Raw genomic sequence first — 26,665 nt, 5'->3', positions numbered from 1 at the left:
GAGAACTGCCCACTCGATTTTTTCCATTTTTCAGACCATTCTCTGTAAACCCTAGAGGTGGTTGTGTTCCCAGCAGATCAGCAATTTCCGAAATGCTCAGACCAGTCTGTCTGGAGTCAACAACCATGCCATGTTCAGAGTCACTGAAATCTCCTGTCTTCCCCATTCTGATTCTCACTTGAACTTAAGCAGCTCATCGTGACGATGTCTGCATGCCCAAATGCAATGAGCTGCTGCTATGTGATTGGCTGGTGACATCTGTGTGTTAACGAGGAGCTGAACAGAAATACATAACAAAGTAATTGGTGTAATTTGTTAAAGTAACAAATTACGTCAGCAGATTCAGTAACAAAACCATGATGTTAAGATTATGAAAATTTATTCCAACTAAGTTGAATTAAATGCTGTTTAAAAAAAATATTTTTTCATGTCTGTCGATGTACAACATTTGAATGCGTAGGACTTCTTGCAGTTTTGCAATATCTATCTAATATAGATAGATATTCGACAACACTATCTCTACTTTTAAGATTAGGATTAAAACTTTCCTTTTTGATAAAGCATATAGTTAGTGCTGGATCAGGTGACCCTGAAGCCTCCCTTAAATATGCTGTAATAGGCCTAGGGTGCTGGGGGCTTCCCATGATGCACTGTTTCTTCTTCACTCACATAGTTTCTCTGTGTTTATACACCACTCTGCATTTAATCTTTGGTTATTATTCATCTCTGGGTCTCTTCCACAGTGTGCCTTTTGTCCTCTATCCCCTAATCTTCAACTGGTTGCAGCAAATGGCCACCCCTCACTTAGCCTGGTTATGCTGAAGGTTTCTTGATGTTAAATGGGAGTTTTTCCTTCCCACTGTTGCCAATTGGATGCTCGTAGGGGGTATTCTCTGTATTATTGTAGGGTCTTTACCTTACAATATAAAGCACCTTGAAGCAATTGTTGTGATTTGGTGCTATATAAACAAAATTGAATTTGTATTTATTTGTCCCATAAGATTAAGAAAAACATAGCTTAAAAATTATTTCCAAACAACCTTTTGTTCCCTGAACGCCACATTTCTGGTTTTTCTAAAGATCGTCCCAAACTGGACCACCTTCAGCTTCCCACTGTCTCCTGCTCCTGGATCAAAAATGTCCTCACTATCCGCCCCTAATCAATCAGACTCAGCCTCTGCAAAAAAGTACCTTTGCAAGACTACAGTCTTAACAATTTGTAGATCATGTCAGAAGTTTTTATTAGTTACAATGAGCAGAGTATCACTGTATCTTCAAATCACTGTCTCAGTGTCCTCTGGGTGTCACGTTTGCTAATCTAACAAGAAAGTGAATGACACTCATCCTTAACAACTACAATATAACGAGCCTAGAACAACTTAATATGACACAGCATGCTAGATATTTTTAACTAACATCCACAGGCTTTGCTAGTGGAAGCTCAGAGTATTCCAGCCATGGTACACTCATTAATTACTCTTTGTTTTTGCTCTGCAGTTCTTCTTAATCATTTTTCGGATATGTTATGGTTGCATATATTATACTATGATCAGCCTGAAGGCTCACATCAATGCTTTCCTACTAGTCCAACTGGATTAAGATGATGACGTCAGATGTATGCTTACACTTACAACAATTAAAATGAGAATGGTGAAATTATCCTTTTAAGTGCTGCTTACCCGATCTGCGCAATAGTTCGTTGATTAAAAATTAAATTTAAGCCAGTAGAAGTTAATAATATAATCATATTAAGCTTTATTAACTTCATCCTTTTGATTATTTTGAGCGTTTATTTGCAGTGTTTCATTACAAGCGGATATTTATGTTTAGATAACGTTTTCTTCTTTGCGACGCAAATAAAAATTTCACGTAATAATCGGTTTCTCTATCTAAAACACCTGACCACACCCTAAGTAGGACCCAGCTTCCCGTGCAAGTCCCTGAACGCCCCATTATTCTACATCAATTCAACAGGCAGCAGACTCTCAGGATTCGCCTCAAAACTACATCTGCGAGCCCCGCAGCAGTTTGAATGTTGGCGTATTGATACAGCCTCATGTGTGAGAGGGAAGGTGAAAGGTGTTTGGCTGCTTATCCTCTTAGTAGCATTATGCTGAGCCTCGTACAAGCTCTGCCATGCGTTGCGCCCTTGTAGTTCCCCAAAAATCGGAGTCAGCATCTCTGCGTCCGTTGCGCACAGCTGGAGGAGCAGTCCGCAGCGGCGCGGGGCCGAACAGCCGGCCGCACAGGTAAGATCCGCGTCCTTGCTCTCTTCACACCGCTGCTTTCTGCAATTTATCCTCTTTTTGGAAATACGTTAGAATGCTGATAGAGTGTAGATTAATGATGTACATCGACCTTGCATTATAATCCGGGCTGTCCTCAATTAAACCCCAACGCGCGTCTTTCACTCGCAGATTTCATGTTTTGTTTTGTTTTTTAAACATGTTGACGTTAATGCACAGCTGGCAGTATTAATTATTAGTATTATTTCATTAATGGTCGTTTACAGCGCGCGCGCATTTCATCACGCTAATTTCTGTGCGCTCTTTAAGCCACAATCAGCAGGAATCTCAGTATTTACTGCTTTTATTTAGACGGATCTCCTGTTTTTTCTCGCCGCTTTAACATGTTTGACGTGTTTTCAATGGACTCCTATTATGTGAGAAGCTAAAGCCTGTGTGATTATGTAGCCATAGTAACAGGTGGCTGTCTGCATTCTCTACCACCCTCAAACACACACATAGATGCACGCCCCCCCCACACACACACACACTTCTCCTTAATATATCTGCAAGTATGCAAGCAGAGAGGACATTATAAATACACACGTGTTCATGATGTGATTTTAAGCTGTAGGTATTTTCTGGTTTTCAGTCCTTCCACAGGTCAAAGCTGAAGATGAAACACACTTTGTACGTACATGTGCTTTTTTGTCTGCCGGTGGCTTCTTCATACCACATAAGAGCGCAGGCATGACTAAGGATTAGCAATGCATCTGACATAACTTCCTGTTTGGAGTCGAGACAATGAACGTATACTTGCCTCAGAGGAGGAGACTAAGGTGCAGCCGCATCCTCTTCTTTATCTCAGGTGTCCTGCTGTGTTTCGTCTACACCTTGACTTTGAAGGCCAGGCTGTCACAGCCACTAGCCTCTGCCCAGACGGATGATGGAGCGGAGGTGGGTAGCGATGAACACGTCGAGGTCAGCATTCGGGAGTTGATAGCGTCCAATGAGACTGAGGAAACTAAAGCTACCCTGGTGAAAGTCGTCAACAGGACGGATATTGAACAGTGTATCTATGTAGATCCCCAGCCTCCCAAACCACCTCCAACTCCACCGCCACTGACCACCGCAACTCCACCCTACCCCCCACTCCAGCCACCTCACAGGAAGGGTGACTACCCGGAGGACTTGTTCTCGATAGAGCAGCGTCGACAGGGCTGGGTGGCCCTGCACATTGTAGGGATGGTTTACATGTTTGTCGCCCTGGCCATCGTCTGTGATGAGTTCTTCGTCCCTGCACTGGAAGTCATCACCAACAAGCTGGAGATCTCCGATGATGTGGCTGGGGCCACCTTCATGGCGGCGGGAGGCTCTGCCCCTGAGCTCTTCACCTCCCTGATTGGGGTCTTCATCTCCCACAGTAACGTGGGCATCGGCACCATTGTGGGCTCAGCTGTCTTCAACATTCTCTTTGTGATCGGCATGTGTGCCATCTTCTCTCGGGAGATGCTGCACCTGACCTGGTGGCCTCTGTTCAGGGACGTGAATTTCTACATCCTGGACCTCATCATGCTTATCATCTTCTTCTTGGATAACATGATCCTGTGGTGGGAGAGCATGCTGTTGGTGCTGGGCTACATCAGCTACGTGAGCTTCATGAAATTCAACAGTCAGATCGAGCAGGCGGTCAAGACCCAGCTTAACAAACACATGAGCATCGTTAAGGTGTGGACCACAGAGGAGCCAGAGAAGGTCAGTAAAGGCCCCTTTTTTAAAACAGGTGTTCAATGGCTACAATTTGCACTTTTTTCTGTCTTTCTTTTTAATTTCTTGGTCTGATTGATGAATTGTGTCTTGCCTAGAGGTGAAATCATTCATTTCTGGGCTAAAATAATTAATCAGTTGATTAGTTCATTAACAGATGATAATTACACAGTACACTGGTTGGCAATCATTTTTAATACAGAAAAGGCAGTGTGTGTGTGCGTGTGTGTGTGTGTGTGTGTGTGTGTGTGTGTGTGTGCTGCTTGGACTAGCTTACCTGCCATCAGGCTTCCAGGCTTTCGTGGTCACTTGAGTTTTTCGCTCTTTAATTTTAGACAAATGAACACTTGCTGTGACACTTTTATTGCACTTTCGGTCAAATTATATTCAACATGAGCAACTTCTTTTGTTCTTCATGGCTTCATGCTCACTGTGAGAAGAGATGGGGGTTGAAAGCATGAAAGAAAGTAACATCCATAAATAACTGCACATTGCTGCAAAGACTCACAATTCACTGAAATGAAACAAGTTCACTTGAAATTAGGTAAAATAAATAGAAGAAAGAAAAAAAAGATTAGAGATTTGCCTTCAGACAGGCTTATGGAGTCAGTCACTGTGCAGAGGTACATTGCTACACTGGGTTTGGCTCTTTCATGAGATTTGTTGACATTAGGAGAGAGAATGAAGCGTTAACAGGTGTTAGAGTTATTTTTGCTTCAGCAATAACAGAACAAAAGAATTTCACTCATTTATCAAACATAAAAGGATGGATGCAGCCAAAACAGATGTTTCTCTAAGCAGTTGTTACCAGAGATACTATCTATCCATTTATTTTCAGTATACACAGTATATTTTCTATCCTTTCATCTCCGCACAGTTGGGACTGCCGCCTGCTCGGACACACTGAAAGAGAGACAGTGATTTGTGGTTCTGAGCAGGTGACAGACTGTATTTGTGTAAAATCCTTTGATGGTACTGAACAGAGAGGACTCCAGGTGTCATAGATGGGGCGTCACAGGGTGAAGTGATGCAAGTGTCAGTCTTTCTGTCAAAGCCCTGAAATACCACTATATAGAGACATCATTTCATTTACAATTTAAAAACAAAGGAATAAAAGGTTCATCTCCTGCAGGCTGAACAGCTCTCTGCTCTGCTGCTGCTGCTGGGAGAGATCAGCAAATGTCTGAGGCTGTAATCAACATGCAGAACTGCGTTACAATATCTCAAGTGCCCGTAGCAGGTTCGCCAATTAGCCTGAAGCATGTCTGCAATCAGCATGTGCTTCAGTATTAACACCAAGTGCAGTGAGATGCGTTGCCACATTACTGGGTCAGAATTGCTGAAATTCAAAACCTCTTCACAGATTTCAGTACATGGTGTTCACATTTATATGAACACCATCATTTGTTTTTGTTCTTATCATCAATAGAACACATTAATATCACCTGTTGCATACAAACACACATATATACATAGATTTGGGAGCTCAGTTTAGGAGCATTCATAGTGGAAGCTGTGTCTCAGTAGGAATAATGCAATTGTTGAAACTGGAGATTTAAAAAGGATCAGCCTCAAGGCTTAAGGGTTGTGACTTACTCTTCTGCTGATGGTGAAAAACTCATGCTGGCTGGACTTTTAACTAGATTAGGGGCTTACTAATGTCTTTTGTAAAGGATTAACCTGGAATTCTTGACCTGTCTCAAGACTACAGTTGGAACCATGTCAATTCATCACTTCACATGTCTACTCCTATGACTGAGTTTAGACTGAGTTTCAGACAATACAATACAATACAATACAATTTTATTTATATAGCACATTTAAAAGCCAGAGGTATGCCAAAGTACTTCACAGAACCAATTCAGAGCAATAACAGATACTAATACAGACCAATCAAATAAGTTGCCAAAGCAATCTCCGCTGTTCATATGCTTGAATGTATAAATGTGTAGTAACTCGAACTGCTGTTAACCTGAACTGCTGTTAAACTGCCTCACTATAGGAAAGTGAAGCACCACCGCCTCCACCACCTGCTGCTGCTGCTCCAACTGCTCCGCCAAAAGTTGAAGAAAAATCCAAACCAGAACCTGTACAACCTCCAAGCAGCCCTCAAAGCAGCAAACTGCTGCCAGACTCACAAGATGACAAGACAAGACTCAAGGTTTGAAAACCAAACTTTTTTGTTGGTTTAGACCATCGACTAAATATGAAGGATTAACAAAGCCCCAGCTCTGAAAAACTAAATACAGTGAAATACTTAAATCTAGTCTTTCTATTGGCCAGTAGAGGGTGAATTCCCCGATTGCAAAAAAGGATGTCCAGTTATATAGACGTCTGGCAAAACAACTCTAATGATAACTTTTTAAAGGACCTCAGTAAGCACTTGACTGTTGAGTTTATGGTTTCAGTCATTATTTTCAGTTCGTACTGAATATAAAATGATGTTCAATTTGTAAATTATGGTTTAAATTACAGTCCAAAAAGATGACAAAACAGACCAGCTTTTCAGTGACCCCATGCTGTGATTAAAAAGTCAATACCACATAAGCATGCAGTGTTCCGAGTGGGGCGATCGTGGCTCAAGAGTTGGGAGTTCCCCTTGTAATCGGAAGGTTGCCGGTTCGAGCCCCGGCTTGGACAGTCTCGGTCGTTGTGTCCTTGGGCAAGACACTTCACCAGTTGCCTACTGGTGGTGGTCAGAGGGCCCGGTGGCGCCAGTGTCCGGCAGCCTCGCCTCTGTCAGTGCGCCCCAGGGTGGCTGTGGCTACAATGTAGCTTGCCATCACCAGTGTGTGAATGGGTGGATGACTGGATATGTAAAGTGCTTTGGGGTCCTTAGGGACTATTAAAGCGCTATATAAATACAGGCCATTTACCATTCTTTGGCCACTCCATCACTCTTCAATCTGGCCTGGAAACACTAATATGGTAATGGGACAACTGGGTGATGCCACAGTGGCCCTTTAATCTTTTATGTAAAGCATATGTTGTTTGTTGGCTAAATCTCCAGTAAAACTGCAGTGTGACTTCCAAAGCAAAAATTAATCTTTACTTTCAGATGAATTAATGGAGGGATGTATCAGCTCATAATGGAAAAAGATCTTAAAAGATCAGCAGATATTTTATCTACACAAGGAGTGTAAGGCTCTTCCTGTTGTAGTACCATTTAAGTGTTAGATTTACTTTTCAAATCTGTAGGTTTGGTTTATTTTATATGTATATGCATTGTTAGCATACACACTTGTCTGGAAAAAGTTTTAAAACCTCAGGCTTTAGCAAACATAGTGTTAGCTAATACAGCAGTTTAAACTTCCAAAGCCAATATAAAGAATAACAGAGGTGGACAACTCTGATTTAATAGCATAAATGGTACAACTTCAGCTCTTTAACATAATTAATAACCCAGTAAACTAGTTACTTGAATTTACACTAATTAAATTTATCAGACTTACTTGGCCTGGCTTGCTACTATGGTAAGCTAGTTAGCTGGACATGCTAATGTTAGCACCTTGTGTTAAAGCAGAGAAACATGTTGGTTAATCTGTTCCTCACACTTTCGTTGACTCTGTTTTTGGCTATTCAACGTTTAAAACAAAAGTCAGAAGTCATCTGATGAGACAGTTTGTTATTTGATTTTTGGGGGTAGATATCGAGGTCCATCAGGCACTAGTCCTTCTATCCCTTTTGTTTTTATTGTCCAATTCTTAAAGGTTTTTATCACAATGCAAGATAGTGACATTGGCAAAACAGCCTATAGATATTGTTACCTTTATTATTCTTTTCAGCAAAAAAACTCTAGAGTGAGGTGACAGTGTCAGCCTGTAACATTTGACAATAATTGTTACCCATTTCATGCCAGCCATTTTGGCATGTCAGTTTAGGGTACGCTCAGGTGTCATTAACAGTCCTGTTGTATTTAATGTTTTAAAACCATTCCATTTATGTGAAGTACCAGGACTCTGGTTCCTCTAACTCAGTGGTTCTTAACCTGGGTTCGATCGAACCCTAGGGGTTCGGTGAGTTGGTCTCAGGGGTTCAGCAGAGCCTCCGCCGTGACATGCACAGCTCATAGATATGTAAAAAACATGTCTATGTCTTGAATTTGAAAAAAATCATATTTTATTTTTCACTAAAGAGGGGTTCAGTGAAAGCGCATATGAAACTGGTGGGGTTCGGTACCTCCAACAAGGTTAAGACCACTGCTCTTAACTGGATCATAGCCATAGTTGACGTTATTAATTATACCTGTTTTTCTCCTTGCAATACCTTGTCAAAATGGCTGCTCTAACAAAAGCAAAACACCTTTTTGATTCTCACTGGTCTGCACTGGTTGGTATTATCAAAGGTTGCCTAAGGTTAAATGCTGTAGTTCTGACTACATGCCTGTTCTCCTGTAGGTGCGCCCTGCCCTGCAGCGAGGAGGCAGCTCAGCCTCCCTACACAACACCTCGCTTCGGAGCACCATCTTCCAGCTGATGATCCACACATTGGACCCTCTGGGAGAAGGTAACCAATGTTTTCTTGGGTGATAATATCACGTCTGCAGCAAAATTAGAAATTAAAAATGCACTATTCTCATGAAAAACTGTTTCAACATACATATTTGAGTCAACAACCAAATATGTATGTGTAAATGTCAAAGTTCTAACCTCATTATTTACCTACAATTTGATCCTTAATTTTAAAGGACTTTCTGTGATGAGATATTTTACCATTTTAACATAAGTAAACAAAAACAGCAAGATCTTGGAGACAGCAGGATCTCACTAATGATTACATTCATTATCAGTTCCCTAATAAATTTGTCTGTAATTAGATTTAATATTTTTTCTTACTTCTGTACCTGATGCTGCATCTTCCATTCATGAGTATTCTCAGCAGGAGTAGTTAAAGTAATTAACAAATAGTTAAATCTGCTTACAGCTTCTTTACAGTTTTCTTGACATTTATTAAAGGCCTATAAGCTTCTTATAAATGCTTAGAAGGCTTAAATAAATCATTATCATGCATAAGAAAAAAAAAGGTGTAATTAGAAACAATAAATAAAAAACCAGGTGAAATCCTGTTGATCAATTAAATGTTCCAGCTTATTGCGAAGCTGCCAGTGACTCAGCTGTATCCATCCTGTCCCTTCCTCTGAGTCAGTGTCGCGTGATGAACCGCAATGACCTTCAGTCTGTCCTCGAACTCACCGGTGTGCTGTTCCCTCACTCAAAGCACTGAGCCACTGTTGATCCTTAATCAGCTTTTCAATACAGGGTAATAAAAGCTGGATAAGAGCCAGCATGCTAGCAAGCCGAGCTCTTTATTCCTGTGGAAGCAGAGACCGGCTCCTTGCAGCTGGACTGCAGTACGTAACCCTAACCCTAAACACGAGTGATTTCCAGATAAATACACCTGTGATTTTCTGCATACAGTTCATTTATGGAGCAACTGATTTCAGTGCGAGTGTGTTTGTGCTGACAGCAGAGGAGAATGCTTTGGTCCGACATAAAGGAATCTGACTTATCTGTTAGGTGTCATTCACTACATCAGAACAATGTGAAGATTACATCTTTCTAATTCAGAAACTTCTGCTGAGTGATATTTAATTGATTTTTTTCATTATTTTGTTAAATTTAAACAATATTAAGGGGAGCGTTCCCGGAGAATTAAAAAGTTAAATTATAATAATTCCACAATCTTAATGCCACACAAAAAGTTACACATCAAAGAAAAAGTTTTTGGATTGTAGGGTTGTAGCTAGAATTTCTTACTTTGCAGGATTTGACTTGAGTTTGTGGCTTCTAATGTTCCTCACGAGGCTGCCTCCTACATTATGGACAATGACTGCAGGGCACCTGATTTAAAGTATTCTTGCTAACAATGTCACCAAATTTGCAGTGACAGAATTGGACAATGTAAGAAAACTTGACAAGTCATGGCAGTTGCATGGTTCAAACTTCAGACCCTTAATTAACTTTTATGCATACCCGATTACAATTATATTAGCAGAAGAGGAAAACCCATGAATGATGTCTTCCATTTTCTTAGCACAGTATAAGTACAGTATAATACTCTATATAATAATGTATATGTGTGTAAAACTGAAATAAAGTAGTGTATTGATTGGCTATTAAGGATTTAATAGAATCAATGTATTTTTAGAATAGTTCAAACTAATAAAAAAATGATACTTACTTTATGAATTACACAAGTAAGTTGTAAAACACACACATTACATTTCCAAGTTTGCAGTCTTGCAAATTTTAGGCAATCTTTATATGGTGTAAAATGAATGTGACTCTAATTCTGACTTCTAAAATCACATTTGCTCACAAGTTGCCAGTTATTTTGAGACCAGCTCAAACTGTTTTTTGATAAGCAGTTATGTGTGCCAGCATTTAACCTGAGCCCATTACTACCATGCAGAGATATTATTTTTGTTACTATGAAACATTTACTGCACCATGAACCTGAAAACTGTCAGTCAAATTGAAATGGCCCTGAAGTTACAACCATGTCTGTGGTTTCCATCGTAGAAGCAGTTCTTAGAGGGGCCGTTAAAACCCCTGGCCCCAGAAAAGTCAGAAGAGGTAAGAGTTACAAAAAGTTACCTGGTTTGAAGCGTTTCTTGTCTGTCATTTTTTTGTGTATTTGTTTGTGGATCAAACTTCAGATTTCCTGCTTAGTTGTGTTGCTTATCTATGTTTTGACGTCAAACTTTCTGGAACTCATCACAGTCACTCAACATGGCCATGTTAAACTTTTGGTCCTCATCAGTTAGCCTGGCTAATACAAACCTGACAACGAGACAGTTCACCACTGAAGACAATATTGTTTAGAACAACAGTGGGTCTCAAGGGCAGGAATGGATTAGCCACTGAGTTGGAGATGACTCCAGATGACTCCGACATGTCATGTCAGCAGGTCCATCAAACCCAATCTAAGTTAGGCAGATACCACAGGAAACCACAGAGGTCATATCCAGGCTTCAGCAGGTCTCAGCTGTTTTAACCAATACCTATTCACACAGAGAGTATGTGCATACCAAGGAATATGTGGGTGTTTTTGTGTCGCGGTTTGGAGAATGAGCTGATTTTTCACCTTTGATGTCAAAAAGAAAAAAGTAATTAAGGAGTCACTGATAACGTTGTGCTGTGACTGTCTGCCAATCAGAAACATCTTTTAATGGTGATGTTAGAGGTGAGGGGCCAGTACAGAGGAAAGGTAAGATGGAAAACATCATTGCTGTTGTGTTGTTTCTGCACTAGTTGTTCTTGTGGTTGTTGTTGTTGCTGTTGTGTTCAGTCTGGTCTGCTATTACAGAACACATTTTTGACTGCTATGCATGCACTGGATGGTTGCATGTTTGTGTGTCCGTCAGAAAGCTGTGTGAATCGTTGACCTTTTGGCACACTGGCCGTTTGTAAAGAACATGACTACCTGTGGACTAGTGTCATTGGCTGATATTATATATTTGACAATTTGCATATTATTGATCAAGAAACTGACCTCACAGCCCATTGTTGCTGGGTTCAGTCATTATGCAAATGTATTATTTATAAGGTAGGGGAAACCTGCATTCAGCTGAAACTGAAGAAATCACTTGGATGAATGAGGAACCATTTCTCCCACTGAGAAAATTAACACAATCAACTTTTTGGGGTCCAATTAATAAAAATCACATTTATTGGACACTTCAGTGTGTATCAATAAATATGTGGTTTGACAGTCTTAGAACAGTTTCCAGGTTTTTCCAAGGGTAGCTGCATAGGCAAAGACTACCCTGACTAACTTCTGAAGCACACCCAGTCATTTTGTTCTATAAGGAGGCCTGAAATTTGACAGAAATTGCACAGTACAGAAAGGAGTTTCAAGGGTTACTTCTGGTAGGGTTTCGAAGGGTCAAGAGTTATGAGCACTGATGTTCCACCAGAGGGCACTCTCCAACTTCCATAACAGTATAAACCCAACAACCAAGTAAACCAAGCCAAGTCACGTGGAATGCAAACAATAAATTACAAACAAACAAAAAAAATGTCCTTAAAGACTGGGAACATTGAAATGGTAAATAATCAGATATCTGTATTGGCCTGAAAAATCTTATAAAAAATCTTATAAAAGCTTGTTTGTGTTAAACAGCTTCAAATGAGTCTTAAGTAAGGTTCACATTTTAGCATAGGTACCAGTAATTGTACCTATTCTCACTTTTGCACTCACTTTTAACATTGGATCTTTACTCCTAAATGCTGGTCAGTGTGCGTTTATCAGGTCATGTTATTGTTACCCATATGGAAAAGAAATAGGAAAAACTTATAAAAGACTTGCATCAGCTTTAGTTTGCTTCATATAGTGAATCATATAAGGCTTATATGATTTACTCATGAAAGTGGCCACTTTCTCATTACTTTCATATATTGTTTTAGGAAGTATTCAAAACATACAAGTTTCATTTATATAATTTTTCAAGGGATCTTATATCTGTTTTCACTCTTGTATGCTTTTCATACAAGTTTCACACAAGACAGATGCAAACTTTATAAGATTTATATATATCTTTTCCATATGGGTAAAGCTGGTTGTAGAAGAACAGGCTTCACATGAGATTTGTTTGAGCAATGATTCTTTTAACTGCAGCGAAGAACAAAGTAAAGCCTATGAATGTCCCGGTGACGGGCAAACTGCAGAGCGAGTCCCATCACCGCTGCAGTCAAGGTGAGTTGTTTGTGTAATGAAACGCCTTTCCCGAAAGCATACTTCCTGTGGGTGTGTTCCAGTGCCAGCAGTATTTAGTTTGACTAAATGCATAGTTTTGTTACATGATTTCGAAAGATAACCCGGATTTCCAACAGCATCTGATTTATATGTTGAAGCACTTGTATTTCTCTGGCCATTTTTACCCACAATCCTCTGTCATAACATTGAGTAATTTTGTATTGTAATGCAACAGTACAGAACACATATCAGTTATTTTTGGCATCTGTCTGAAAGGTACGCTTGTGATGTGTGTTAGCCCAGTTTTGCATAAAGACTGAGATAAAAAAAAAATAATCATATTTTAAATCACATGGGATAAAATTTAGTCTCAGTATGATGGTAAACATCAAATATCAAAATATCTCCCTCTATAATCGATATTGTGTTTTTTGGTTTTGTTTTTTATGTATTTTGTACACCATCGTATTGAAAATGACTTTAAATATATTTTGGCGTTAGGCTCAGTTTACTTTTCCCATTTTTTGTGCTATTAGCTCAAACGGGTGAAAGAATGGATCATCTAAAGAGCTTACAGAATATGAGCCTGGTGTTTTAATAGGGTACCTCCACAGCAAAAACTGTCTTTGTGAAATTTCTTCCCTCCTCGATATTCCATGATCAGCTGTAAGCAATACTATCTGCTTGTCAAGTGATAAAGTATTGACCCTGCTTCCAGGTCTTTAGATGGAAACCAGCACGCTAACTTACTGCTAACTTCTGAGTCAATTAAACCTCATAAATCATCTTTTTCAGGGATGCCGTGATGTTAAACTTTATTGTAACAGCTGGGATAGCAGTGACACTGATAATTTTTATTGAAGATAAATTCTCATTGTTGCCACAGTGTTTGTTAGGGAACCGAAGAAGAGTTTGAACCTGGAAATAGATGATGTAAAGTTACAGAGCGGGGTCATCAAGTGCATGTGTAAAAGTCACAAACACTCTGCTCATTCACTAACTTCAGAATTCCAATTAACATCAGCACAAACACTGTGCTCTGGGAGCTTCATGGCTTTGGTTACTTTAGCTGAGCAGCTCCTGTAGGAGGAGCTGTTCATGAGACAAAGAAATTGGAATAAATTTATTCTCATCTTCTAATTTAAAAAGTTAATATCAGGCTGCATAAAAGGATCCATAATAAATGTTTAATTTGTAATTAATTGTGTGAATATTCAGATGAAGAAAGTTATTATTTTAATAGTTACTGTTGATTAATATTGTAGTGACTTGTGCTTTGACATTTATTGTGATATTGCGAGTAGTGTTGGTCAAGTTACTTGAAAAAAGTAATCAGTAACTAATTACTGATTACTTCCCCCAAAAAGTAATACCGTTACTTTACTGATTACTTATTTTCAAAAGTAATTAATTACTTAGTTACTTAGTTACTTTTTAAAAACACAATTTACAACCTGAATAGGTGATAAAGCGATAGATCTTTCAGCCCAATTCTACTTTTTCTGCTTAATCCATCATACAAAATGTAATCAAATGGAAAAGTCTCTTTTTAAAACTTGTTTTATTAGATTTAATCTTTTAACTTTATGCATCAAGCAAAAATTAAATTATATGCAACATTCTCTGACTGGAAGATATTTGTTTAACATTTAAACCTATTTTCTGCACATTCCAGCACATAAAATAAAATATTTTTTTTGTGTTTACACTCACTGTTTCAAATAGATGCAAGTAAAACACAGCAGAAAATAAATAAAGTCAAAGACTAGTTGCTCTATTTTCACCTGTAAAGCAGGACTGGGGTAGGCGGAGGTTTACCCTGGTGCAGGTGTGCCGCAGCGGTCAGTGGAAGACTCCGCGAGTTTCTCTGTCAATTTCCCATTACAGTCATAGCGCACTCGGTGCTTGCTTGGAAGTTTAGGGGGTTTTTTTCGCTGTAAAAAGAAGTTTTCTTCCCACGCACAATGGACACTAATGTTTTTGTCACTTTTTATGGAATCAAACTCAAAATAAGGTCAGTACTTCCACGCTTTAAACGCTGCATGCTCATACTCTCTCCCGCACTCGATATATTATCCATTGTTGATCTGCAGACAGCTGTTGTAACGAACGTCGCACTCGCTTACGTCACTGTCATGAGACATTCTCGCAAAAAACTCACGGTTTTAGTAACGCAGTAACGCAGCGTTCCTGCGGGAAAGTAACGGTAAACTAATTACCGTTTTTGCAATGGTAATCCCTTACATTACTCGTTACTTGAAAAAAGTAATTGGATTTGCCCATCTCTGATTGCGAGTGCACATATGCACATGGTCTTCTATCAGTATTCAGAGACAGTTTTGTGGTTGAAGGAGGTTGCTCTCCAGAGTCAGTTCATGTGTTTGTGCGTCATAGTGTGGAGTAAGGAGTTGCTTGACAGTCCTGAGGTGCACAGCAAAGTGGGGCTGTGAGGAACCTGGAGAGGCCTCAAGAAGACCGAATCAACGAGCCCTGAGGATTAACATGTAGATGAGTGTGCATGTGACTCTCTTCCCCGCCTTAGTAGAGCATGTTTATTGCCAGACTCCAATCACTCCCACTGCCACTTCATACTGGCCTCTAGAGCAGAATAATTTGTCAGTGTAACAATAAATTTGTGATTTATCTTCGCTAAGTGTGAAATTAGCACCAGTTCTTTAATATTTAGATACGTTTAAAAATAAGTGTGAGCGGAAGTTTTCCAAATTCTTTATTAGAGCAAACTTGCTTGGATATTCAAATTCACCTGAATTTTTATCACATAACTGCAAAGTACTTTAGCTGATATAAGGTGAGGAGTCATCAGTCTGAAGTGATGGATTTTACATGGTGCCCATAACACAAACCAGCAGGGTTATTACATCATCCAAAAGTGACTCTGTTCAGTTGTGTTCAGTTAGATATGGAGAAACACTGCTGCACGCAAAGAACAAACTAAAAGACATCTTTTCCCTGTCAAAATAAAATCCAAAGGAAAAGTCAGAGTGGCAGGTAGGCAAAGAAGACAGTGAAAAGGTAAAAGTAAAAGCATAAAGTCACTAAACATTTAAGTGAGTTTGTTGTGTCCTGTTTGTAAAAAGCTGCAGTGAAAGTGTTTTCTCTAAATTGATTACAGGATATTTAAAATCTGGAGTGTTTGAAAAGCTGGTTAAAATTCATATTTTTATCCATATTACTCCGTGTGGTTTTCCTCTGTTTTAAGATCCAGATCAAAAGCCTAAGTCTGAGCAACCAGCTGCTGCTGCTGCACCAGAGGGAGCAGCTACTGCTGAGCCGTCCACCTCACAGCCTCCAAAGGCAGAAGAGACAACTCAGGAAACATCTGACCGGCCGGACGAATCGAAGGTACGAGATGATTTCAGCTCACTGTGCAGTTTGCCACAGAAGTGAGGAAAGTGGAGATTTTAACAACTTTGATCCTATAGTTTTAAAAGTCGTGATAATACACGTCCCATGCATCTTAATATGAACACACGTGTTTCTTTAGCTGTTATCATGTTGCCAAAAGAAACTAGTTAAGTTGTCAAGGAAACTAATGAAGACCTAGCAGCATCTGTATCCTCCATGTTTGGAATTGTGAAGCACTGGAATGCAGTCAGATGTTAATTACAATGTGAAGCCTGGGAAATAACAGGCGTGATGAGCATGTGAAGATGGCATTACTGTCTCCCTAGATTTGAATAGATTAGCTTCAAATTCATATTTCTGCTTCTTTATCTTTTCAACAGCCCTGAAGATAGAAAGCTATGACTTTAACTATGTTTCTTACATGATTTTGAATCTTCAGATTTTAAATTGGCCTCTAATTATTCCTGGCATAATGTATTTTGAAAATGCACCCAAGGAATATACTTAAATACGTGGTGTATTAGTAAAATTGAAGGAAAGATGTTAAGAGCGTTGGCTTCAATCTGCACATTTTCAAACTAATTTAAGAGGTTTTGGTCTGCTTCATATTTGCTTTCTGGTATGTGTTCTTCTTTACTAACATATTACATTTTATTTATGTGGTACAGTTCAAAATAAAGCTTGAAAATAACAAGAATGTATAATCTTTAACAAACACATCAATTGAGAAATGAAGGTAACTGTTAACACCCACACAAGTTGCTTTCTGTCAGTTTAGTGTCACCTCAGTTTTCTGGCATACTGACCTCAGATCACACTTTGCACAAAGGCCTGTTAATATGAGCTGCCAGCACTTTTTGAAAACCACATTTCCAAAGCCAGAAGCTGTGAACAAGGCCGTGAGGACGCTGGATAACATGCGGCATTGAAGAATGATGGAGGGCCTAACACAAGCACACAAGCTTATACTTTTTGTTAATTTATTGTTCATGTATGCATAAAAAAATTAAAAAGGAATGGCAGTAATGTTGCAGAATATTAACAAAGTATTATAGTAAGATATTAACAAATAACAAAGTAAGATATACTTAATCTATCCTAAAATTTGGGAAATTACTGTGTTATAAGCAAATTAACACGAAAAAGAACCTCGCTCAGTGAAGTAAATACAATATCACAAAGCAAAATAGCTCACAAAGGTAAAAAGAAAAGACAAAATAAAAATAGAGCTAATTAAAATAGAAAGAAGAAAAAAGTGAAGAGCTAAGATAATAAGGGGGGCTTAATAAGTAAAGCTCTGACAATATAGGGATATTTCAAATCCACAATTCAGGCCACAGAAATGTTCCTTCTCTGTAACATGTCCAGGATTATGCTGCTGTAACTGGTGCAGTCCCTTCACATTTCTTGTTACCACTCAGAGTAACGTCTCTGTCGCCCAAAAGTCCTGAAACCATGTACGGTCACAGTGGGGTCTGGAAAATGTGAGTGTGTCAATATCTTGCTGCAGCACTCCAGTATACACATCAAACTACACTAACTTTGAGCTCACATTTACCATAATGATCACTGGAAGAGCTCCAGAGCTGAAACCCTGTCTTATCCTCCAGGACAGGTTAGGTAAAATCATCAATTCACCAAGACCTAAAAGAATAAAGTAAATTAGCTCATCTAGCCTTACCATCCTTAATGAAAAGGTATCTAATACAATGCAGTCCCAACCAAGGCTTTAGGTATTCAAACCAGCCTTGAAATATTAAATACTAAATAATAAACCTAATGCATCTTTTATGTGGTTCCCGCTTCATTGTGTGCAGTGAGTCAGGTGGTTTGACTCACTCTGTTCCTTCTCCTGCAGGCAGCAGCAGCATCAGCGGGTGGATCAGGGGGCTCTGAGGGCAGTGCTGAGGATGAGAGTGGTGATGAAGAAAGCAGCGACTCGAGCGAGAGTGAAGATGATGGCGACAATGAAGACAAGGAGGAAGAAGAAAAGGAGGAAGAAGAGGAGGAGGAGAACCAACCATTGTCTTTAGAGTGGCCTGAAAACAGGCGCAAGCAGGCGACTTATCTGTTCCTGCTGCCCATCGTGTTCCCGCTGTGGCTCACCCTGCCTGATGTCCGCAACCTGGTGAACAGCCGTCATCATCATTATCATTATGACCTATGACCTAAAAGCTTTACATACTAAAATGATGTATTTTATTATGGGATTGGAAAAGAATTGGCTGAAAACTTGGCTTCTGTAAGCTGTACAAACTTGATATTTTAAGACATATTTATGCAATATGTGATTTTGACCTTGGGCACTAACAATAATGGTCAAGGTGAAATGCTTAGCTAACCTACAGGTAATATAAAGTTTTTACTGATTTTCACATTTGGTGTGACTTTGATCTGATTTTCACCAAAATTAAATCAGCTTGAGATGTTTTTGGTATCTACCGACACACAAAACTTGAAAATATCTAGAAAACTGTGAATGCTAACAGACAGACAGAACCGACTGCAGTGAGTGAATTGCATGGATCAAATGCTATCATTTACAATCGATTACATTGGATTAATTTTTTCTTTTTTGGAGTTTCAGGATCTAAGTTTCTGTTCCCAGGTGTCATAATGCTTTTGAACATGTAATGTGAATAGCTCTGGTGCTTTTCAGGCATCCAGGAGATACTTTGCCATCACCTTCATAGGCTCCATCATCTGGATTGGTGCTTTCTCCTACTTGATGGTGTGGTGGGCTCATCAGGTTGGTGGAGACTTAACACATGTCATATTGGTCTTTTATTCACACCGATTAGGACCCTGGCAGACTATTTTCCTACATCTCTCAGATCAGGTGGCCCTGAGTGATGTGAATGATACTTTCAGGTGATGCTTCTGCAGTCCGGTTAGTTTAACATAAAGACAGTGAGAGCATAACATAGAGACAGTGAGGCTGTCCTAGTTTTATAGAAAGTTTTGTCTTTTATTTGTCTCGTTTTACTTTGTGCAAGAAAAAAAGTAATTTTGCCCAATTTCTCCTTAAAGGTCATCTCATTGTGCTTGCACCACAGTTGAGGTCTGTGCTACTAAAGTTTTCGCTCTTCAGGACATTATAGTGGAATTTACAGCCTAATCCTCAGGCATGAATGCACAGTGCACAACCCATAGATTTTTAAAAATTGGTTTAAATTGGGAGATTATGGGCTCTTCCATAATGTTTGTTCTCTGGGTCCTGGCCTCTTGAAATGGCAGCCTCAGAATAAAATTGGACAAAATTAGGCTTCCAAGGAGTGTTTTTGTTTTTTTAAAGCAGCATTACTACAAGAGGTCCAGAGGTGCACAGAAAGACAACCTTGGAGAGAGACTCCTCTCCCAGTGTACTTCAGACCCAGCCGCACACTGAGACAAAATCTGGTTCATCCCAAAGCAGGGGCGGATCTAGAGAAATTTTCTTAGGGTGGCATGAGGGTGGCAAAGAAATCAAATGGGGTGGCAAAATCAAAGCCTTTTTTTTCAAGCACATATGCAGGTGGTTACATATGGTTAAAATGATTCAAATGCAGTAAGTATACACGTTTTTCATATATATATAGTCTATAACTTAATTATTGTCTGTAGCCCACATAATTACAGTTTTGATTTTATGTACTGTATAGCCTGTATAATAAATAAATATGTAGCACAATAAGTATAAAATCCAGAAAACTACACAACATGGGGCGGTTCACTGTTTTTTGTTAGAAAACAATCACATTGTTACAGCTTAAATTACACAAAATGTCAGAAATCTGCACTGTTCATGAACAAAAATATAAACCTAATTTTTCATGATTTGTTGGATTAACCCACTGAGGTCTGAAATACAACCGGCCATTTTTGACTCCTTTTGAGTTTACGTTTGTATTTCCCCGTCAAATTGTTTCATTTTATTTTTCCCCCTTGCCTTGTTTGGTATCATTCTTTTCTGAATTTAGTTGTTTTTTTCACTGACATACTGCATTAGTATTACTGATCTGAAATCACACAAAGAACTTACAAGCCTAGTAGTATTTTTTTTACTGTAAAAAAAACCACAGACATGTTGAGTAAATTTTTATAACTTGAAATGCAAATATAAAATGTACATTTTGTAAACATATACAACTATTTATCTAAAAATGCAGCCAATACACCTGCCGTTTTTTTCATCTTGTACAACCATTTAAAAATACTACTAAAACTAAAATGAGAGAACAATCAGGTTTCGCAATAAGATGCCCCACAAATGATGTGTGCCAGTAAAAAAAAGTTTTTCCACCAAAAGACAGAGGAGAACATCACAGGGATAAACCTGCAGGCCTGACAACAGGAGGTGTATCACTCCGCTGGTTTTCTACTTAGTGACAGTGTTTACATTGCAAATGTGCCTTTGTGACATTTATTAGTGCCCTCACTGACACACAAAACAAAACAACGACTACACAACAGAACAATTACACAAGACAACGCAACACACTAACTATACACTCCACACTAAACATCACAAATCTCCCACATCTAAAAACTCTCTCTCTCTCTCTCACTCGCTCGCTCTGTCTTGTTGCCGTTACCGTCACTCCCAAAACTTTTCTCTCTTCCTAAACAACCAAATCCCACTTTTTTTTTTTAATTGGTCGACATGGTACATTTTTCCACCGATAGGAAAGAGGTGGCTTTTTTTTCTTTCTTTACTGTTTTCGCGCTGTCCTTAGAAAACGCTTAAAACACACACACACAAACGTGACGACAGTATTTAGAAAAAAAGCATGGCTTATATATATTATCATAAATCTGGATTTACTGGCCTGTAATTAAAATTTAAAAACTTTGAAGTCCGAACTTTCAATATGGGCTGAAATAGACACTCAGTGTGGCTGCAGCTTGTTGCTTTGTCAGCTTAAATCAATCATGTGATTTGGAGATGCAGCGTGTCCGTGGACCACGGAGGGTTAATAACACTCACCTTCCTTCCATTTCCAGAGTGTAACAACCGACCACCTGTGTAAAATCCGAAATTCCCATGGTGTTGTTCAAAATGTGCTCTGGCACAATCATAAACATCGCTTGTTACTGAAAACAAGAAAAAAGCCGGTCCGTGCTATGGGCTGAACCATTTGTTAATGGTGGAGGGGGGGAACACTATGCAATATATTCAGTTTTGGCATTTATATTCACCGTTGACTGTAACTACGCTCAAACTGTTAATGCTATCCTATTTTAATAAACAACACTGTCATATGCAAAACTGGGGTGGCACTTGCCACCCATGCCACCTCTCTAGATCCGCCCCTGTCCCAAAGACAAACTCCCAAACACAAACTTAACAGCGTAGTGTATGCTGTACAGAGGAATGGTCAGACCTCTACATTGGAGAGACCAAACAACCACTTCATACACGCATGGCACAACATAGAAGAGCCACCTCCACGGGACAAGACTCAGCGGTTCATATCCATCTAAATGACAAGGGTCACTCTTTCGTGGATGCCAATCTTTACATTTTGGACAGAGAAGACAGATGGTTTGAAAGAGGGGTGAAAGAAGCTATTTATGTCCACTGTGAACGATGATCTTTGAACAGAGGCGATGGTTTACGACACCAACTATCTGCCATCTATAATCCAGTTTTGAGATCCCTTCCCAGACGCCTTAATGCCCACTCACATCCTGGGCCATTTGACCTCAGTAAATTACATGATGGGGTGGGGCTAGGTTTCACAATGGATTCACCTGAAAACTTGGCTGATTGTGGCCTACACTCGTTTTTACACCTTGGCTCATGTGATTAGGTAGAGAATCAATAGAGGGTCCATGACCCTCTTGGGGAGACTCCCATAGGGCTTAAAATCGGGGCCTCTCCACCAATTGCTCTTAGAACTGAAAAAGCTTCTCAGATGAGAGGAGAGAGACTATTTAGGTTTTTCTGTAGTCTTATTTAGTCTTTGTTGGGGAAAAATGAATGAAGAAAAAAAAAGAATAATGTAGAGGAATGTTAACTAGTTAATTAGGCACTGATTTGGGCACACAGTTAACAATTTTGGTCCCACTTTGTGGGACATGGGTAGTTTTACCAACCAACCACAGCCAGGTTGGGGATACTCGTTCTGACACTTGCTTTTATCCTTTACTGTTTGCAGGTGGGTGAGACTGTGGGCATCTCAGAGGAGATCATGGGACTGACCATCTTAGCAGCTGGGACATCTATCCCTGACCTGATCACCAGTGTGATTGTGGCCCGGAAGGGTTTGGGTGACATGGCAGTGTCCAGCTCAGTGGGGAGTAACATCTTTGACATCACTGTAGGGTGAGTCACTCTTAATTCCATTCAGTTTTATTTACATAGCGCCAAATCACAACAATCGCCTAAGGTGCTTTATATTGTAAGGTATAGACCAGGGGTCTGCAACCTTTTACACCCAAAGCCATTTGGACCCGGTTTCCACGCAAAAGAAAACACTGGGAGCCGCAAATACTTTTTGACATCTAAAATGAAGATAACACTGTATATATTGTTTTTTATCTTTATGCTTTGTGTGAACAACTAAGGTGTGCTGCTTATGAAATCCATGAAGTGCTACAGAGAAAATTAAATTATATTTATGTAATTAACACATTTTGAACTCTTAAAGAAATATAACAAAAGGAAAGACACCCAGCTGAACTAAAATGATCCATGTAGCAAACAAAAACTGTTGTCAGCCGCCACCCTTATATCGCCTTTAGGCTGTTGGAGCCTTGACCTGACTCTTAAAAAATAATTGGAAAAAAGCACTATGCTGCTGAAAAATTAAAAATAGATATTTGCAAAATTCTGCCTAAATATGTATTTTACCTGGTTAATGCGTGCGGAGGGGCGTGGTTTGCAGCGCCGCTGCAGGGGAGGCGGACGCACCTGAGCGACACCCGCAATCACGCCTCGCTGCCTTAAAGTCTGCGCTATCTGTGCTGTTGTGTTGTTGGTGGTATGTGTCGAGCTGTGAGCTGAAAAGCTACAGCCGGCTGTATGCGTACAGCAACCGTGTGTGAAAAGTGCTCAATAAAGAGATGCTCAAAAGCATGCTCATGGAAACATCGTCGGGTCTGCCGTGATTTGTTTACAATGGGACTTCTGCTCCTGAACCTTTGCGCACAGAGTCCGCAAATCGGGGCTATACAAAGTCAGTTTACGCAGGACTGTAAGCTGTCATCTGTCAGGCGTGAACGGTGTTTGTCTTTAATATAGTTCACGGTGGAGAACAGCTGCTGACATAATGTGGATCCGAAGATCCATAACTGGCCTACCTGGGGTTGAAAGTCTCGATAAATGCACGGCGTTTCGGCGGGTACACCGGCTTCCGCGAGTGTGACTCTTATTTTGAGCGATGAAAAAATAATAGAATATAATTTTATTTTTATATTTCAATATCACAATAATCTTCCAATTTAGAACTACAAGTTAAAAAGAACTAACATAAATAAAATACACTTCAGCTAAATACTTCTAATTTATTTGCCCAAACCAAGCGGAGCCGCACTTTAAGGACTAAAGAGCCGCATGCGGCTCCGGAGCCGCAGGTTGCCGACCCCTGGTATAGACCCTACGATAATATGGAGAAAGCCCCCAGAATCCACTGTGTCTAGAATAAAGAATGAATTTATCCACCATTGTACCTGTACTTCAGTCAACAATTGCATCATCATTGTAAACAAATAAGCCAATATTGTAATCACTGTCAAAAAGTTACAAGAGGCTATGCTAAAATTTTTCTTAGAAAAACATAATAGGAAGATCAAAAAGTATAGGACCCTATATAGATCCCTGAGGAACACCTGAGGTAACTGTAAGAGACGGGGTACGAAGGTGTGATGGTAAATAGCTTGATTTCTGCTTCTGTTCTGTTTGGTTTTAGTCTGCCGATTCCATGGTTGATGTACACCCTGCTCCACAATGGTGAGCCAGTTATGGTCAGCTCCAATGGCCTGTTCTGCGCCATTGTGCTGCTCTTCCTGATGCTCCTCTTTGTCATTATCTCCATCGCCGCCTGTCGGTGGAAGATGAGCCGAAAGTTGGGCCTCACCATGTTCGTACTGTACTTTGTGTTCCTTGTCCTGAGTGTTCTGCTGGAGGATCGTGTCCTCATCTGCCCTGTTTCCATCTGAGGGAAACAGCACCGTCACACAAGACTTGGTACATCCACACACGAATTATACTGTAATATAGGATCTGTTAGAGAAAAGAACTGAGCCTAATGTTAAAAGGCTGATCAGGCACACACTAGATGCTAAATTAAAGGAAAATTCTACGCTTAACATGGTTTTACATATTTAATCTGACATTTAATGACATTTAATCAACATTTTCCAGCAGCTCCAGTCTCATAGTAAAGTATTATCCTCCACCTTTTTAACTGAGTGTCTGAGCTGTGTGAAATATATTCACCATATAGTGCAAAGAGATGTACACTCAATGAAATAAGGGCTAGGATGTTACTGTCTTTGGTATGAAATACAATGAGATATCCAACTGTGCCCTCTGGTGGCTGGAACAAAGACTGCCACAAGGCTCCTACTGCTTTAGTATGAGTGGATGCCGATTGGAAAATGTGAAGCTTAAATCATGGCTTTTAAGTTTGGAGGATGTCTTTGGTATTGGACATGTGTGGCTCGCAGGATTTGATCTTTGTGCACATGTTCAGCCGATGATCAGCAATCTGACTTTACTGCCCACAAAGAAGTGATTATTTCTTACATATTGTTTAATAGTTGGCAATGGGAGTCCACTGGGAGTGCACTGAAGCAAGCCTGACTACTGAGTGTCCATATTTCCAACATTTCCAGCAGTTTTTTAATGAAAAACGGGAAAACGATCAGACTTAACCACTTAGTCTTCATGCGCATGATTAGAAAGCTAAGTGGTCACAACTATTTTTCTTTGTGGTTTAAAAGAAACTATCATTGCAACTATCATTTTCAGAGTTCATTACTAGCCATACTGTGCAACATGGATTTAATAAACTTAAGACACACATTTGATTAGTGTAGATTGTACACTGGATGATGTTACCTGCCGAATCTTGGCCAAGATGAATGGCAGGTATTTCTCATCTTTGTGTTTCCATACTAGATCCTCATTTGTGCGGTCACAATATCAGCTCAGAGAAATTATCTTTAGTTTTTCTCAAGTACTGGTGTCAGCACATCATTTCATGTTGCACTCCTACCAATAGTAGGTGATAAAGGTTATAACAGCAGTGGTGAGATGGCTGTCTTTGGTTTCAAAACCATTACAACAGCCAACTTTGAACCTCTTTCACAGTGGGCTATAGAATCACCAGTTTGGAGCCATGACCAAATTAAGAATAGTTTTAGCCCAAGAATCCTCTTCTAATGCAAAAAGTGGAACAGTTTTGTATAGTAGTGAAACACATTTACCTAACACATGAAAGATCCCAGGTCAAGACCAGGAGAAGACACAAATCCTGAAGTCCAACATACAGATCCATCTGCTGTAGCGACCTGCTGTGAATGAGGGAGTAGCTGGAAGAAGCATAATTAAAAAACTTCTTATCGCAGTGACTGTAAAATATCAATACAGTAACGCACACAAGACGAGAGATGTCAGAATAAATCAGGAAATAACTAACGCTAAGACCAGGACTAAGATATATAAACTTGACAGAGCACAACAGGGATGACAGAAAGAGATAAACTAGAATACAAGCAGACTACAATCAGGATATAATACATGACGAATGAAAATAACATCCTAAAGAGCCAAACATAAACACAAGAGGCCCTCAGAAAACAAAAGGGACAAAATTCAAAACTGTAGGTTCACTACACTCCCTCAGCTCTCTCCCAGTCTAGAACTAGAACTATGTATATGTATATACTGTACTATATATTTCTGTCTGCCAGTACAGGAAACAGTCATTTCTTTACTGTGGCAAGAACACTTATAAAATATACAGACTGTGTCTATATTTGTCCAACAGAGCAAGTATAAAACTTTGCTGTAGCTGCTGGAAGTATCTGAAAATGACACCACACTGCTTAATTATTTTCAACAAACATGAAGCAATCATAATACATCCCCATTCTGTTAACAGATTTTCTTTAGTTTGTTTTTTTTTTTGGTGTTGGTGGAATTTTCCTTTAATAAGCAAATGCTTATGGGTAGTCTCTGAGCTGACAGCATTAGGTCATTTAAAAGCATTACACCCACTCCAGTAGTAATGGTACACACTGACCTAGCAGCAAATCAGAGTCACTGGATGTAACTTCAGTTTTGTATGTTTAGTATTTCTGGAACTATCATCCCTAACACCCTGTTCTGTATTTAACTTGACAGGTATTTGTTCATGTTTAGTGTTTAAAAGACTTTTTGTGTCACTTAACTGTGGTGGAGAGATTCCGTTATATGTGTGTGTGTGTGTGTGTGTGTGTGTGTGTGTGTGTGTGTATCAGGAAGACACACATCAGACTGTCTTAGCTGTGAGAAAACCTGACCCGTGTGATGTTTTCAGATGTTCCTGTTGTGGATGCAAACATGGATTATTGATAATGGAAACTATCAATATTTCAAATTAAAATTCCATGCTGCAATAAATTATTTTTTTAACAGTGAA

At 39.5% G+C, this 26,665-nt stretch overlaps 1 protein-coding gene across 4 annotated transcripts; it reads left to right on the top strand.

Annotated features, from left to right (window-relative positions):
- The first annotated feature begins 1,941 nt into the window (after positions 1 to 1,941).
- On the top strand, positions 1,942 to 26,665 carry LOC100699600 (sodium/potassium/calcium exchanger 1). 4 transcript variants are annotated; one of them, XM_013276962.3, is made up of 12 exons: positions 1,943 to 2,249; positions 2,878 to 3,980; positions 5,995 to 6,153; positions 8,390 to 8,498; positions 10,514 to 10,567; positions 11,151 to 11,201; positions 12,612 to 12,689; positions 15,910 to 16,052; positions 17,914 to 18,183; positions 18,715 to 18,804; positions 22,196 to 22,362; positions 23,948 to 26,665. In XM_013276962.3, the coding sequence occupies exons 2-12, from the start codon at positions 3,030 to 3,032 to the stop codon at positions 24,195 to 24,197; spliced, it is 2,322 nt and encodes a 773-aa protein (XP_013132416.1). In that variant the 5' UTR covers positions 1,943 to 2,249; positions 2,878 to 3,029; the 3' UTR covers positions 24,198 to 26,665. The 4 variants fall into 4 exon arrangements, with proteins under 4 accessions (XP_013132417.1, XP_013132416.1, XP_025752946.1 ...); XM_025897161.1 differs by lacking the exon at positions 10,514 to 10,567; XM_013276963.3 differs by lacking the exons at positions 11,151 to 11,201; positions 12,612 to 12,689 and having other exon boundaries at positions 1,942 to 2,249.

Source organism: Oreochromis niloticus, linkage group LG1, assembly GCF_001858045.2.
Source record: "Oreochromis niloticus isolate F11D_XX linkage group LG1, O_niloticus_UMD_NMBU, whole genome shotgun sequence".
NCBI lineage: Eukaryota > Metazoa > Chordata > Actinopteri > Cichliformes > Cichlidae > Oreochromis > Oreochromis niloticus.
This window is presented reverse-complemented; position numbering and strand designations above follow the sequence as displayed.

Coding starts and splice junctions, on each gene's coding strand:
- LOC100699600 (XM_013276962.3), top strand. CDS start 3,030: ATGAACGTATACTTGCCTCAGAGGAGGAGACTAAGGTGCAGCCGCATC. Junction 8,499..10,513: donor ATTGGACCCTCTGGGAGAAG/GTAACCAATGTT, acceptor TTTCCATCGTAG/AAGCAGTTCTTAGAGGGGCC. Junction 11,202..12,611: donor GGGGCCAGTACAGAGGAAAG/GTAAGATGGAAA, acceptor TTTTAACTGCAG/CGAAGAACAAAGTAAAGCCT.